Source organism: Platalea leucorodia, assembly GCF_965183815.1.
Source record: "Platalea leucorodia genome assembly, contig: HAP1_HAP1_SCAFFOLD_497, whole genome shotgun sequence".
NCBI lineage: Eukaryota > Metazoa > Chordata > Aves > Pelecaniformes > Threskiornithidae > Platalea > Platalea leucorodia.
Genome location: NW_028121097.1, coordinates 1 through 15,798, shown reverse-complemented (window position 1 = coordinate 15,798; position 15,798 = coordinate 1). Strand labels below are relative to the sequence as shown.

The window sequence follows — 15,798 nt, the reverse complement described above, 5'->3', positions numbered from 1 at the left end:
GGCCCTGGGGGACAAGGGGACGGGGGGACATGGGGACAGGGTGGCCCTGGGGGACACGGGGACGAGGGGACATGGGGACAGGGTGGCCCTGGGGGACATGGGGACGGGGGGGCGATGGGGTGGCTCTGGGGGACCTAAGGGACAAGGGGAGGGGGTGACGATGGGGAGGGGGTGACGATGGGGTGGCCCTGAGGGACAAGGGGAGGGGGTGGCCCTGGGGGACAAGGGGACAAGGGGATGAGGGGACGAGGGGACGTGGTGGCCCTAAGGGACAAGGGGAGGGGGTGACGATGGGGAAGGGGTGATGATGGGGTGGCCTTGGGGGACATGGGGACGATGGGGACGGGGTGGCCCTAAGGGACATGGGGAGGGGGTGATGATGGGGAGGGGGTGACGATGGGGATGCGGGGGGGATGGGGACGGGGTGGCCCTAGGGGACCTCAGGGACGAGGTGGCCCTAAGGGACATGGGGAGGGGGTGATGATGGGGTGGCCCTGGGGGACATGGGGACGAGGGGACGATGGGGAGGGGGTGGCAATGGGGGGGGGGGGGGATGGGGGACAAGGTGGGGAGGGGCGGGGGGGGGACAGGGTGACACCGAGGGGTGACACCGGGGCGGGGCTGGGTTAGTAACGAGTTTTGGGGGTCCTCAGACAGAACCAAGCTCAGACAGAAAAATGGCTGTTAGTGGGGCTCAGCGCGCGCGCGGGCGTGCGAGGGCGTGCGAGGGCGTGCGAGGGCGGGCGCGGGCGTGCGAGGGCGTGCGAGGGCGGGCGAGGGTGGGAGCAGGCGTGCGAGGAGCCGTGCACGCGGGCGTGCGGGGACAGCGGGGACGGCGGGAGCACCGGGGCCCCGGGAGGGAGTTTGCACACGCGCGTGAGCGCACACGCACGGGCTGTGAGCACACGCTGATGCACGCTCGTGCGCACACGCGCCCCGGGCTGGGCTTGCACGGATGCGCACCTGCACACGGACGCTTGCACGGCCCAGCGTGACCCTCGCACGAGTGCACACGTGGGCACACGCAGCCCCGGCCCCAACCTTGCACCAACGCACACCTGGGCACGCACACACAGCCTGCACCTTGCACCAACGCGTACACCCGTGCACACACACACACCTTGCACCAACGCACTCCTGGGCACGCACACACAGCCTGCACCTTGCACCAACGCGTACACCCGTGCACACACACACACACACCCCCTGCACAGACCTTGCACCAATGCACAGCCGTGCGCGCACACACACCTTGCACCAACGCACTCCTGGGCACGCACACACAGCCTGCACCTTGCACCAATACACAGCCGTGCACGCACACACACCCTGCACCAACGCACACCCGTGCACGCACACACACCCTGCACCAACGCACTCCTGGGCACGCACACACAGCCTGCACCTTGCACCAATGCACAGCCATGCACGCACACACACCCTGCACCAACGCACTCCTGGGCACGCACACACACCCCGCACAGACCTTGCACCAATGCACAGCCGTGCATGCACACTCCCCCATCCTGCACCTTGCACCAACACACACCTGGGCACGCACACACAGCCTGCACCTTGCACCAATGCACAGCCATGCACGCACACACACCCTGCACCAACGCACACCTGGGCACGCACACACAGCCTGCACCTTGCACCAATGCACAGCCATGCACGCACACACACCCTGCACCAACGCACTCCTGGGCACGCACACACACCCCGCACAGACCTTGCACCAATGCACAGCCGTGCATGCACACTCCCCCATCCTGCACCTTGCACCAACACACACCTGGGCACGCACACACAGCCTGCACCTTGCACCAATGCACACCCGTGCATGCACACACACCCTGCACCAGCGCACACCTGGGCACGCACACACAGCCTGCACCTTGCACCAATGCACAGCCGTGCATGCACACACACCCTGCACCAATGCACACCTGGGCACGCACACACAGCCTGCACCTTGCACCAACGCACACCCGTGCATGCACACACACCCTGCACCAGCGCACACCTGGGCACGCACACACAGCCTGCACCTTGCACCAACGCACAGCCGTGCATGCACACACACCCTGCACCAGCGCACACCTGGGCACGCACACACAGCCTGCACCTTGCACCAATGCACAGCCGTGCATGCACACACACCCTGCACCAACGCACACCTGGGCACGCACACACAGCCTGCACCTTGCACCAACGCACAGCCGTGCGCGCACACACACCTTGCACCAACGCACTCCTGGGCACGCACACACAGCCTGCACCTTGCACCAATGCACAGCCGTGCATGCACACACACCCTGCACCAATGCACACCTGGGCACGCACACACAGCCTGCACCTTGCACCAATGCACAGCCGTGCATGCACACACACCCTGCACCAATGCACACCTGGGCACGCACACACAGCCTGCACCTTGCACCAACGCACAGCCGTGCATGCACACACACCCTGCACCAATGCACACCTGGGCACGCACACACAGCCTGCACCTTGCACCAACGCACAGCCGTGCATGCACACACACCCTGCACCAGCGCACACCTGGGCACACACACACAGCCTGCACCTTGCACCAATGCACAGCCGTGCACGCACACACAGCCTGCACCTTGCACCAATGCACAGCCGTGCATGCACACACACCCTGCACCAACGCACACCTGTGCATGCACACACACCTTGCACCAATGCACAGCCGTGCACGCACACCCCCCCCGCACCTTGCACACCAGCACCCACCCCGCAGCGGTGCCGGCCCCGGTGCTCCGCCAGCGGCACCCATGGGTGGGGGACGGGGACGGGGGGGGGGGGAGGAGGAGGAGGAGGAGGAGGAGGAAGGCCGGGGGACACAGTGTTAGTGAGCCGTGCGGGGCCGTGCGAAGGCGTGCAAAGCCGTGCGAGGGCTCCGGCGCAGGCAGCGGGGCCCGATCCGGGGGGGGGCGGGGGGGGCCCCGCTGCCTGCGCGGGGGGGGGGGCGGGCGGGGGGGGGGGGGCAGCTGCCCACGGGCTTGTCCTGAAAACGCCGTTTCCGTCCTCGATTCGGGGAGGGGGCACCCAACCCCAGAACTCCCCCCGCCCCCCGCCCCAGCCTGGGGTTTGGGGGGAAAGCGGCTGCTCTGGGGCCGGGGGGCCCGGGCCCGGCTGCCCGCGAGGGGAGGGGGCGGCGGCTGGACCAAAATGCCAAGAAATTGCCCCAAAAGGGGGGGGCCTCGCGTCAGCCCCCCCCCGGAAAAAGGGCCCCCCTCGAGCCCGCGGGGCTTTGGGGTGAAAGCGGCTGCTTTGGGGGTCGGGAGCCGAGGCCTGGCTGCGGGGGGGGGGGGGGGGGCGGCACGAGGTCGCCCCAAATCCCAAGGAATCCCCCCAAAAAGTGGGGCTGGGCCCCCGGCGCCCTGCGGGGGGGGGAGGCACCCCCGGGCGGGCTGGGGGTCCCCGGCCGGCTTTGGCGGCGGGGGGGACCCGGCGGCCCCGAATCCCAAGCATTCGCCCCAAAAGGCGGGGCTCGGGACCCCCTCACCCCGGGGAGGGGCCGCCCCTCCCGCCCCGGGCAGGCGTTTTGGGGGGAAAGGGGCCGCTTTCGGCGTCGGGGAGCCGAGGCCTCTCTGCCTACGGCGGGCGGGCGGCCAACCGCCCCAAATCCCAGGAATTCCTCCCAAAGCGGGGTGAGGGGGGGCGAGCGGGACACCCCACATCACCCCCCCGCCCCTCCCCTCCCCAGGGCAGGGATTTTGGGGGGGAAACCCACTGGTTCGGGGCTGGGGGAGCCGAGGCCAGGCCGCGCGCGGAGGGTGGCGTCCGACGGCCCCGAAAGCCCGCGGGTTGGCCCCGCGGGGCCGCGGCGGCGGCGGGAGGAAGAAGAAGTGATAGCTACCAGGTAGTGCAGAGTGTTTACCATAGCGTGTCCGATCCCCGCGTGCTGGGCGCCGGGAGCCGAGGAGGGACAGAACACAGCAAAGAGTGACCGGGCCGCTTCGGGGCAAGGCGAGGGCTTCTGGGGGCGGGGGGGGCCCCCCCGGGATTAGTGGGGGGCGGGGAGGTTAGTGGGGGGGGGGCCCCGGCGGCGGTAAGCGTGTTAGTCGCACGCGCACACACAGAGGGGGAGGGGCGTCGCACGGGGGGGGGGGGTGTTGCACGGGGGGGGTGGGGGTGGGGGGGCTGCGCCCACCTTCGGGGGCGAGAAGCGGAGTCGTTAGAGGGGGAGGGGGGCGCGGGCACCCCCCTCCCCCCACCCCCCGCGTCCGGGGCGCCCGGTTGGGGGCCGGAGCAAGGAACCAGTGCTCCCAGTTAGGGAGCAGACCCCAGCATCCAGCGCTCCCAGTCGGGTACCGGACCAAGGTGTCTGGTGCTCCCAGTTGGGGAGCCGACCCCGGTGTCCAGTACTCCCAGTTGGGTAGCTGCCCAAGCCGCCCAGTGCTCCCAGTTGGGGAGCAGCCCACGGTGTCCATCACTCCCAGTTGGGTAGCTGCCCAAGCCGCCCAGTGCTCCCAGTTGGGGAGCAGCCCACGGTGTCCATCACTCCCAGTTGGGTAGCTGCCCAAGCCGCCCAGTGCTCCCAGTTGGGGAGCAGCCCACGGTGTCCATCACTCCCAGTTGGGTAGCTGCCCAAGCCGCCCAGTGCTCCCAGTTGGGGAGCAGCCCACGGTGTCCATCACTCCCAGTTGGGTAGCTGCCCAAGCCGCCCAGTGCTCCCAGTTGGGGAGCAGCCCCAAGCATCCAGGACCCCCAGTTGGGGAGCTGACCAACGTGCCCAGTGCTCCCAGTGGGAGTGTTGACCCCAGCACCCAGTGATCCCAGTTGTGGCATGGATCAAGGTGTCCAGCACTCCCCAGTTGGGGAGCTGACCCAGGTGCCCAGTGCTCCCAGCACTCCCAGTTGAGCAGTTGTCCAAGGTACCCAGTGCTCCCAGTTGGGGAACTGACCAAAGTACCCAGTGCTCCCAGTGCTCCCAGTTGGGTAGTTGACCAAAGTTCCCAGTGCTCCCAGTTGGGGAGCTGTCCAAGGTACCCAATGCTCCCAGTTGAGGAGCTGTCCAAGGTACCCAGTGCTCCCAGTGCTCCCAGTTGGGGAGCTGCCCAAGGCAACCAGTGCTCCAGTTGGGGAGCTGTCCAAGGTACCCAGTGCTCCCAGTGCTCCCAGTTGGGGAGCTGCCCAAGGCAACCAGTGCTCCAGTTGGGGAGCTGTCCAAGGTACCCAGTGTCCCCAGTTGGGGAGCTGACCGCGGTGCCCAGTGCTCCCAGTTGGGGAGCTGACCAAGGCAACCAGTGCTCCCAGTGCTCCCAGTTGGGGAGCTGACTGCAGTGCCCAGTGCTCCCAGCTGGGTAGCTGACCGCGGCACCCAGTCCTCCCAGTTGGGGAGCTGACCAAGGTAACCAGTGCTACCAGTGCTCCCAGTTGGGTAGCTAACAGCGGTGCCCAGTGCTCCCAGTTAGGGAGCTGACCAAGGCAACCAGTGCTCCCAGTTGGGGAGCTGATGGTGGCGCCCAGTGCTCCCAGCTGGGGAGCTGACCGAGGCAACCAGTGCTCCCAGTGCTGCCAGCTGGGGAGCTGACTGCGGCGCCCAGTGCTCCCAGTGCTGCCAGCTGGGGAGCTGACTGTGGCGCCCAGTGCTCCCAGCACCCCCAGCTGGGGCTCGGCCCCCCTCCCCCGCCGCGCCCCCCTCCCCCGGCCCTACCTGGCGCAGGTTGCGGGTGACGCGGATGTCGTGCCAGTCGTTGTCGTTGAACTTGCCGTTGACGGGCTCCACCAGCGCCTCGAAGGCGCCGGAGCCCAGGTTGATGACGAGCCAGACGGCGCCGCTCTTCAGCGAGAGGTTGACGTAGTCGGCCGACTTGCCGGTGTGCAGCAGCAGCCCGTTGCGCTGCAGCGTGCGGAAGGAGAGCGTCAGCTCGTCCGTGCTGCTCTGGATGGGGTTGTGGGACAGGTCGTAGCAGAAGAACTCGTTGCCCTTGAAGGTGGCCACGTACTCCTCCCGGCCTGCGGGGACCGCGCGTCAGCGAGGGGGGCCGGCGGCGGCTCGCAACGGGGAGCGCGGCGGGGACCTCGCGACGGGGGCTTTGCGACGGGGACGTTGCGACGGGGACCTCGCAACGGGGGCTTTGCAGTGGTGGCTTTGCAGTGGGGGCTTTGCAACGGGGGCATGCATGGCGACGTTGCAACAGGGACCTTGCAACGGGGACATTGCGACAGGGACCTCGCAACGGGGACCTCGCGACGGGGACCTCACGACGGGGACCTCGCGACGGGGGCATGCATGGCGACGTTGCAACAGGGACCTTGCAACGGGGACTTTGTGACAGGGACCTCGCAACTGGGACACGCATGGGGACATTGCGACGGGGACGTTGCAACGGGGACGTTGCAACGGGGACTTTGCAGTGGGGACATTGCAACGGGGGCTTTGCAACGGGGGCATGCATGGCGACGTTGCAACAGGGACCTTGCAACGGGGACCTCGCAATGAGGACACGCATGGGGACATTGCGACGGGGACATCGCAACGGGGGCTTTGCGACGGGGACTTTGCAGTGGGGACATTGCAACGGGGACCTTGCAATGGGGGCACGCATGGCGACGTTGCAACGGGGACCTTGCAACGGGGCTTGCACGGGATCTTGCACGGGGAACTTGCAACAGGATCCTGCATGGGACCTGGCAATGGGGACGTTGCAACAGGGGCTTGCAACGGGGACTTCGCCATGGGGACGTTGCAATGGCGATGTTGCAACGGGGGCGTTGCAAGGGAACCTTGCAACAGGGGCTTGCAACGGGGACGTTGCAACGGGGGCTTTGCAACGGGACGGCGCAACAGCGGCTTTGCAACGGGGACGTTGCAACGGGGACGTTGCAACGGGACGGCGCAACAGCGGCTTTGCAACGGGGACGTTGCAACGGGGGCTTTGCAACGGGGACCTTGCACCCGAGTCTTGCGATGGGGAACCCTGCAACGGGGGCTTTGCATGGGGGCCTCGCGCGGGGACGCTGCAACGGGGGCTTTGCATGGGGGCCTCGCGCGGGGGCCCCGCCCCGGGGGCCGCGCCGGCACTGACCTTTGGCGGCCTGCAGGGTCTCGCCGGCGCCGCGGCCGGGCCCCCCCTCGGCGACCTCGGCGGGCCCTGGGGGAGGGGGGCGTTAGGGGGGCCCGCGCGCGTGCACGGGCGTGCGCGGGCCCGGGGGCGCCCGCCCTCGCACACGAGCGTGTGAAGGGACGCGCCCGCGCGCCGCCCCGGGGCTCCGGGCGAGGGCACCCCCGCGCGAGGGGGGGGGCGCTCGTGCAAGGAGGCCCCGGGTCCTCGTGCGAGGGGGGCTCTCGCACGCTCACCGGGGTCCTCGTGCAAGGAGCCGCCCCGCCCCCTCCCCCCGCCCCCTCCCCTCCCCCCCCCCGTCCCCGTGCGAGGTGGCCGCCCCTCCCCCCCCGTGTCGCAGGAGCCACAGACACGATGTGGGGGAGGGGCGGGGGGGCGGGGGTGACGACGACGATGATGATGACGGTGACGATGATGATGACGGTGACGATGGGGGGAGGGGGGGGCCCGACGGCACGCGGGGGGAGGGGCGCGTCATTACCTTGGCCGGTGACTCGCAGGTGGGCGGGACCTTGGGGGGGCGGAGCCAAAGCAAAACAACAGCGGAAAGCGAAAGTGGTGGGAGAAAGGGAAAGCGAAAGTGGTGGGAGAAAGGGAAAGTGGCAGGGGAAGAGAAAGCGAAAGTGGCGGGAGAAAGGGAAAGCGAAAGTGGCAGGGGAAGAGAAAGGGAAAGTGGCGGGGAAAAGCGAAAGTGGTGGGAGAAAGCGAAAGTGGCGGGAGAAAGGGAAAGTGGCAGGGGAAGAGAAAGGGAAAGTGGCGGGAGAAAGGGAAAGTGGTGGGAGAAAGGGAAAGCGAAAGTGGCGGGAGAAAGGGAAAGTGGCAGGGCAAGAGAAAGGGAAAGTGGCGGGAGAAAGGGAAAGTGGCGGGGGAAGAGAAAGTGGCGGGGGAAGAGAAAGGGAAAGTGGTGGAGAAAGGGAAAGTGGTGGAGAAAGCAAAGGGAGAAAGCAGCCGGGGGGAGGGGGAGGCGAACCCGGGGAAAGAGCGAAACAGGCAAAAAAAAGGCAAAAAAAGGCAAAAAAAGCGGCAGCGGTAAAAAAAGCACAAATTGTGAAAGGCGGCAAAAGGGTGCGGGAAAGCGGGGGGAGGGGAGGGGGGGAGGGGCTCGGGGAAACCAAAGTCGGGGGAAGCGGCGCAGAGGGAAAGAATCGGAAAAAGGGAATTAATCAAATCGGGAAAGAATCAAATCGGGAAAGAATCAAATCGGGAAAGAATCAAATCGGGAATTAATCGAAACGGGGGAAAATAATAAAAAAGGGGACGATGGCGACAGGGCCAAAAGCGAAATGGGGGGAAGCCATGGGAGGGGGGGACCCAAATCGGAGGGAAATAAAGCGGGAAGTAAAACACCGGGAAGCCGGTGCGGGGGGAGGGGCGGCCACGGGGCGTCACCGGGGGGGGGAGGGGCGAAAAGAGGGGAAATGACCGAAAAGGGGAGAAGTCAGCAAAGGGGCGGGGCCGGGACGCGATGACGAAAGCGGGGGGGGGGGGGCGGGGAACCGGAGCTCCGGAGGCCTCGAGCCCGGGCGCGCGGCGCCCGATGACGACAGCGGGGGGGGGGGCGGGGGGGGGGTGGCGTCACCGCGGGCCGCGTCACAACTTAAAGCGCTTTAACTTGTGACGGCATCGGGCGATGCCGGGGGGCGGGGACACGGACACGGGGGGGGGCGGGGACAGGCGCGGGGGGGGCGGGGCCGCGCCGCCCCTCCCCCACCCGCCGCCTTCCCGCGGGTTTTTCCCCTTTTTGTGGTTGGGGGGGAAAAGCCGGGGGGGGGGGGGGAGGGGATGGAGACACGGGGGGGGCGGGGGAGGGGCGCCCCCTCGCGCGGGGACCCCACCCCCACCCCCCCGGGGCTCGCGGGGGCCTCGTGCGACGCACGCGGCCTTGCACGCCCCCGCTTCGCGGCCTGCCCCGCGTGCAAGCCCGCCCCTTGCACACCCCCGCGCCTTGCACGCCCCTCGTGCAATGCACAACCCCCGCCCCTTGCACACCCCCCGCGCCTTGCACGCCCCTCGTGCAATGCACAACCCCTGCCCCTTGCACACCCCCGCGCCTTGCACGCCCCTCGTGCAATGCACAACCCCCGCCCCTTGCACACCCCCGCGCCTTGCACGCCCCTCGTGCAATGCACAACCCCTGCCCCTTGCACACCCCCGCGCTTTGCACGCCCCTCGTGCAACGCACAACCCCTGCCCCTTGCACACCCCCGCGCCTTGCACGCCCCTCGTGCAATGCACAACCCCCGCCCCCTGCACACCCCCGCGCCTTGCACACACCTCGTGCAATGCACAACCCCTGCCCCTTGCACACCCCTGTGCCTTGCACGCCCCTCGTGCCAAGCCTGCTCCTCGCACGCCCCCGTGCGTCACGTGCCCCTGGTGTAAACCTGCCCCTTGCACGCCCGCGTGTCACGCACTCCCCATGCAAGCCCTGCCCCTCGCGCACCCCCGTGCGTCGCACAAGGCCTTGTGCAAGGCACAAATCCCGCTCCTTGCACGTCCCCGTGCGGTGCACGAGCCCTGCTCTTTCCGCAGCCCCCGTGCAAACCCTGCTGCTTGCACGCCCCCGCGCCTTGCACGCCCCTCGTGCAACGCGCAACCCCCGCCCCTCGTGCAACGCACAAGCCCCGCCCCTTGCACGCCCCTCGCGCTGCCCCCGCGCCGTGCCCAGTCCCGCGCGCTCCTCGCGCCAGCCCCGCCCCTCGCGGCGGGGCGGGGCAGAGCTCACCCAATCCCCGGCAGCCTGATACCGCCTCCCCATTGGCTGTCGGCGCGCCTTCATTTGCATAGCCCCACCCACACCAGCCGCAGCGCGCCAGACGCGCGCCCCCCCCCCCCTTGTTTGCATACCGCCCTCCTATTGGGCTGCCCGGGGGTGACGTCATGCCGAGCGGCCCGGGGGGCGTGGCCGGGGGCGGCGGGTGACGCGGCCGCAGGCGCGTGCCGGGCACGCGCGCGGGGAGGCTTGCACGAGCCCCGCGCCTTGCACGAGCCCCGCGCCTTGCACGGGCGTGAGCTTTGCAGGGGCCCCGCTCTGTGCACAAACACCCCCGGCCTTCGCACGCCCCCCTTGCACGACTGCTGAGCCGCTCACACACCCCCCCCCGCCTGGTGCAAACCCCTCCGGCTCTGGGTGTGATGCTGGGCTTTGCACGCCCCCCCAGCCTTGCACACACACCCCCCAGCCCTTGCACACACACCCCCCCAGCCCTTGCACACACACCCCCGCCCTTGCACGCCCGCCTCACCTTCCACCGCGGGTTCTTCCTCTGGGGGCGCGGGAGCAGGGGGGGAAGGGGAGAGGCGTTAGTGAGCGGGGCCCGTGCACCCCCCGCGTCCTCGTGCGCGGCCCCGGTGACCCCACCCCGCCCCCGGGGTCCCCGCGACCTTGGCTTGACCTTGGGGGGGGGCGGGGGGAGGGGAGCGGGGCACGAGGCCGGGCCTTGCACCAGGGCCGCGTCGCACGCAGCCCGGGGCTTTGCACGCCCGGGCGGAGGTTGCGCGCCCCGCCGCAGGCCCCAGCGGGCTTTGCACGCCCCGTGCACGCCCCGTGCACGCCTGGGGGGGGTCGCACGCCCCGCCGCGTGCCCACGGGACCCCCCCGCCCCCCCGGGAGCCCCCGCCCCCCCCCCGTCCCCGTCCCCCCTCAAGGACGGGGGAAAAACATCCCCGCGGCGCCGCGCCCCGGCAACCGTCGCCAGGGAGACAGGCGGCCCGGCCGTCTCCATGGCAACCGGCCTTGGCAACGGGTCAACCGCCCCGGCGTCGCCATGGCAACCCATCCCCGGTGTCGCCATGGCAACCCATCCCCGGGGCGGGTGGGGGGGGGGGCCCCGCAGCCCCGGCAACCGTCATCCTGGCAACGGGCCTGGGAGGATGCTGTCGCCATGGCAACGCCGGCGGTTGTCTCCGGGTCCCCGGCGGGGACGCGCGCCGGGGGTGTCTCGCACGAGGGGGCGTCTCGCACGAGGGACCCCGGCACCCGGGGCACGCCCCACCGCCGCCGCCGCCCCCAGGGTCACCCCGGCCTCGGCGCCTCGCACGAGGGCGTGCAAGGGCGTGCAAGGGCACGACGAGACGGAGAAACACAGGGGACGTGCAGAGGCACGAGGGCGTGCAACGCCACGAGGCCGTGCAACGCCGGGGGAGGCGAGGCCGTGGCGGAGCACAAGGACACCACGCCACGGGGCCGTGCAACGCGGTGAAAGCACGGAGCAACGCAAGGACGCGGCACCGCGAAGACGCCCAAGAGCTGGAGGAGCACGAGGCCGCGCGGCACCACGAGGCCGCGCGGCACCACGAGGCCGCGACGCCGTGAAGACGCCCGGCGCCAAGAGGAGGCAGAGACACGGAGAAGCACAAGGGCGCGGGGACGCGCGGCACCAGGAAGGCGCAGAGACACGAAGGAACACAAGGACGCAACGCCAAGAAGGCGTCCAACGCCACGAGGACGTCCAACGCCACGAGGACGTCCAACGCCATGAAGGCATTCAATGCCAAGAAGACGTCCAACGCCATGAAGGCGCCCAACGCCATGAGGACGTCCAATGCCACGAGGACGTCCAACGCTATGAAGGCGCCCAACGCCACGAAGGCATTCAATGCCAAGAAGACGTCCAACGCGAAGAAGGCGCCCAACGCCACAAGGACGTCCAACGCTATGAAGGCGTCCAACGCCATGAAGGCGTCCAACGCCACGAGGACGTCCAACGCTATGAAGGCGTCCAACGCTATGAAGGCGTCCAACGCCATGAAGGCGTCCAACGCCACGAGGACGTCCAACGCCATGAAGGCGTCCAACGCCATGAAGGCGTCCAACGCCATGAAGGCATTCAATGCCAAGAAGACGTCCAACGCCACGAGGGCACGAAGCCATGGAGAGACACAAGAGCGCGAGGACGCGAGGCGGCCGCCCGCCCCCCCGCCCCGCGCCCCCGCGCGCCCCCCGCCGCCCTCACCTTCGGCGCAGAAGGGCCCGCGGTAGCCGGTGCCGGCGCAGTCGCAGCGGGGCTCTCCGCGGCGCAGGGTGCAGCGGCCGCCGTGGGCGCAGGGCGGGTGGCGGGCGCAGCGCTCCTCCCCCTCGCCCCGCACCCCCTGGGCGCCCAGCAGCGCCGCCGGCGCGTCCCCCACCTTCAGGTTGGCCAACCAGCCGCGGAAGGGCGCCTCGTACTTGACGGTGCTGAGCGTCAGCGCCGAGAGGCGGACGTCGGGCGGGATCCCGCCTACGAAGAGGTCGCTGGCCACCGCCATCTCGGCCCGCTTGGAGCGGACGGCGGCCGCCCGCGCCTCCCCGTCCACGGCCAAAGCGGTCTCGCGGGCGTTCCGGGTGAGGAGCACCATGTGCCAGCGGCCGTCGTTCACCGCCGCCGGCGGCTGGACGGTGGCGGGTTCGGCGCAGGCGATGGCGAAGCGGAGGCGAAGGCGCCCCTCGGCCACCAGCAGCTCCAAGAAGTCGCAGTTGCCGCCGTCGTCCAGGTAGAGCAGCAGCGCCCGCGAGACGTTGGTCTTCAGGCTGAAGCTCAGCTGGCCACCGGCCCCCGGCGCCCAGCGGCCGTAGCGGGCCCACTGGCCCGGGGCGCCCCCGAACTCCAGCGCCGCCCCCCGGGTCCCGGGGAGCAGCAGGGACCCCAGCGTCAGCAGCACCAAGCCCAGGCGGGCGCCCGAGGGGACGCGGGGACACGGACGGGACGCGGCGGCCGCGGCGGCCCGGCAGGACCCGGCGGCCGCGCGGCGGACCTCCGAGCCCGGAGAAGGCGGGGGGCCTGGGCTGACCTTGGCCTCCAAACGGGCCGCGGGGCTCTGGTTGACCTTGGTCCCCGGGTGGTCCTTGGCGGCTCGGGCGGCCGCGGAGTCTCGCGGGACCTTCGGAACCGGGCGGGCCACGGGGCCGCGCTCGACCTTGCCCTCCAGACGGGCGGCGGGGCCCCGGCTGGCCGCCGGGCTTTCGTGGACCCGCGGGGCTGCGGGGCCGCGGCGGGCCTCGGCCTCCACGCGGGCTTGGTCGGCCACGGAGCCCTGGTGGCCCTCCGGGTCCAGACAGGCTCTGGGGCCTGGGTTGACCTTGGCCTCTGGATAGCCCTCGGAGTCCCCGTGGCGGGCCTTCAAGTCCAACCGGGCCACGGGGCCGCCGCTGAGGTCGGGCTCGAGGTGGTCCCGGGAGCCCCGGTTGGCCACGGAGCCTTGGTGGCCCTTCAAGTCCAACCGGGCCGTGGGGCCGCCATTGACATTGGTCTCTAGATGGCCCTCGGGGCCCCGGTTGGGCACGGGGCCCTGGGGGGCCTTCGTCTCTAGGTGGTCCTCAGAGCCTTGGGTGGCCACGGAGCCTTCGTTGGTGGCCACGGAGCCTCTGTTGGTGGCCATGGAGGCCTGGGTGGCCACGGAGCCTTCGTCGGTGGCCACGGAGCCCCGGAGGGCCTCAGTCTCTAGGTGGTCCTCAGAGCCTTGGGTGGCCATGGAGCCTTCGTTGGTGGCCACAGAGCCTCTGTTGGTGGCCACGGAGCCTTCGTTGGTGGCCATGGAGCCTTCGTTGGTGGCCACGGTGCCCCAGTGGGCCTTAGTCTCTAGGTGGTCCTCAGAGCCTTGGGTGGCCACGGAGCCTTCGTTGGTGGCCACGGAGCCTCTGTTGGTGGCCACGGAGCCTTCATTGGTGGCCACGGAGCCTTCATTGGTGGCCACGGTGCCCCAGTGGTCCTTAGTCTCTAGGTGGTCCTCAGAGCCTTGGGTGGCCACGGAGCCTTCGTTGGTGGCCACGGAGCCTTCGTTGGCGGCCATGGAGGCCTGGGTGGCCACAGAGCCTTCGTCGGTGGCCACGGAGCCTTCGTCGGTGGCCACGGAGCCCCGGTGGGCCTTAGTCTCTAGGTGGTCCTCAGAGCCTTGGGTGGCCACGGAGCCTTCGTCGGTGGCCACGGAGGCCTGGGTGGCCACGGAGCCTTCGTCGGTGGCCACGGGGCCCCGGTGGGCCTCAGTCTCTAGGTGGCCCTCGGCCTCCGGAGGGGTCATGGCGCCTGGGTGGCCGCGGAGGCTGGGCGCGTCGGGGGCCCTGGGGGGGCCCTGGGGGGCCCGGCCACCCCCGTCCTCTCACGGCCGCATGGGTGGGCCCCGGGGGGGGCTACAGCATGGCGGGGTCCGGTGGGCACCTGGGGGAGAGCCAGGTCAGGGCGCCCCGCCCCCACCCCGCCCCCGCCCCCGCGATGGGGGAGGGGGGCGCCGGTCACCGCGGCAACCGGGAGCCGGCATCATGCAAATGAGGGCCCGGGTTATTTATAACCCCCCCCCCATTGGGTAATGGGGCTCATTAACATGCGCCGCATAATTAGCCAATCACGTTAACTGCTGCACCTGCGGGGGGGGGGAGCCGGAGTGACAGCAGCGACCCCCCCCATCCCCGTCCCCTCCCCCCCATCCCAGGGGGCCCCCCCATCCCCCCACCCCCCGGGGGACCCAGGCGCCCCCCCCCCCCCCGCGTTAATTAATGGATTAATTATTGATCTCTGCTGGCTGATAACGGGGGGAGGGGGCGCCCGGAGCCCGGGGGGGGTGGGGGGGGTGGGGGTGGGGCGCCCGGACCCCTGGGCCCCCCCCCCGTCCCTGCGGGCGCCTGAAGGTCACGGGGGAGGGGAAGGGCTGGGGGGGAGGGGGGGCACCCCCGCCCCGCGAACGCGGCCTCGCACGCGCACGTGCGCACGTCTGCACCCTTGCACACGCGTGTGCCCCGGCCCGGCCCCCCCCCGTGCACACACATGGCCCCGTGCACGCCTGTCAACACACGTGCAGGGGCCTGCACACGCACACGTGCATGCACACACACGTGCAGGGCCTGCACACGCCCGTGCATGCACACACACGCCTGCACACGCACACGTGCACGCCCCAATGCCCTGCACGCGCCTGTGCAAACCCCGCCCTGCACCCCCCACGTGCACCCCGCTTTTGCACACTCGCCCCCCCCGCATGCACACGCACCCCCGCCGGCCACGCCCCCCACTTTTGCATGTGCACGCGCGTGTGCACCCCACTTTGCCTGCACAGCCCCCGAACACACACACACACACACGTGTACCCCAACGCAGTGCGCACCCCCTGCACGCTCACCTGCACCCCAGCTTTGCATGCACACACACGTGCACCCCAATGCAGCGCACCCCCCTGCACGCTCACCTGCACCCCAGCTTTGCATGCACACACACGTGCACCCCAATGCAGCGCACCCCCCTGCACGCTCACCTGCACCCCAGCTTTGCATGCACACACACGTGCACCCCAATGCAGCGCGCACCCCCTGCACGCTCACCTGCACCCCAGCTTTGCACGGACCCCCTGCACGCTCACCTGCACCCCAGCTTTGCATGCACACACACGTGCACCCCAATGCAGCGCACCCCCCTGCACACGCGTGCGCACCCCGGCTTTGCACGCGCCCCCTGCACGCTCCCTTTGCATGCACACACACACACACACGTGCACCCCAGCTTTGCACGCGCACCCCCGTGCACACGCGCGTGCACCCCCACGTGCCCCCGCCTTTGCACACGCACGCCTGCAACTGCCCCCACCCTGCAGGCGCCCGCACGCCCGGGCCCGCACACACGCGCACGCACGCACACGCACACGCGTGCCCCGCGCAGCCATGGCCTGCGCACACGCACGCACACGCACATGCATGCACACGCACACGCATGCACACGCATGCACACGCGTG

The 15,798-nt window shown here is 70.1% G+C and overlaps 1 protein-coding gene across 1 annotated transcript in view; it reads right to left on the bottom strand.

Annotated features, from left to right (window-relative positions):
- LOC309604236 (neurexin-2-like) overlaps positions 1–14,099 on the bottom strand; it is a gene marked incomplete at both ends in the record, with an annotated part of 31,408 nt that extends 17,309 nt beyond the window's left edge. The window contains 3 exons of the mRNA XM_082339166.1: positions 3,914–3,937; positions 5,693–5,994; positions 11,987–14,099. Of these exons, the coding sequence (XP_082195292.1) occupies positions 3,914–3,937; positions 5,693–5,994; positions 11,987–14,099 (2,439 nt within the window). The remainder of the gene's footprint in view (positions 1–3,913; positions 3,938–5,692; positions 5,995–11,986) is intronic.
- Positions 14,100–15,798: the final 1,699 nt, after the last annotated feature.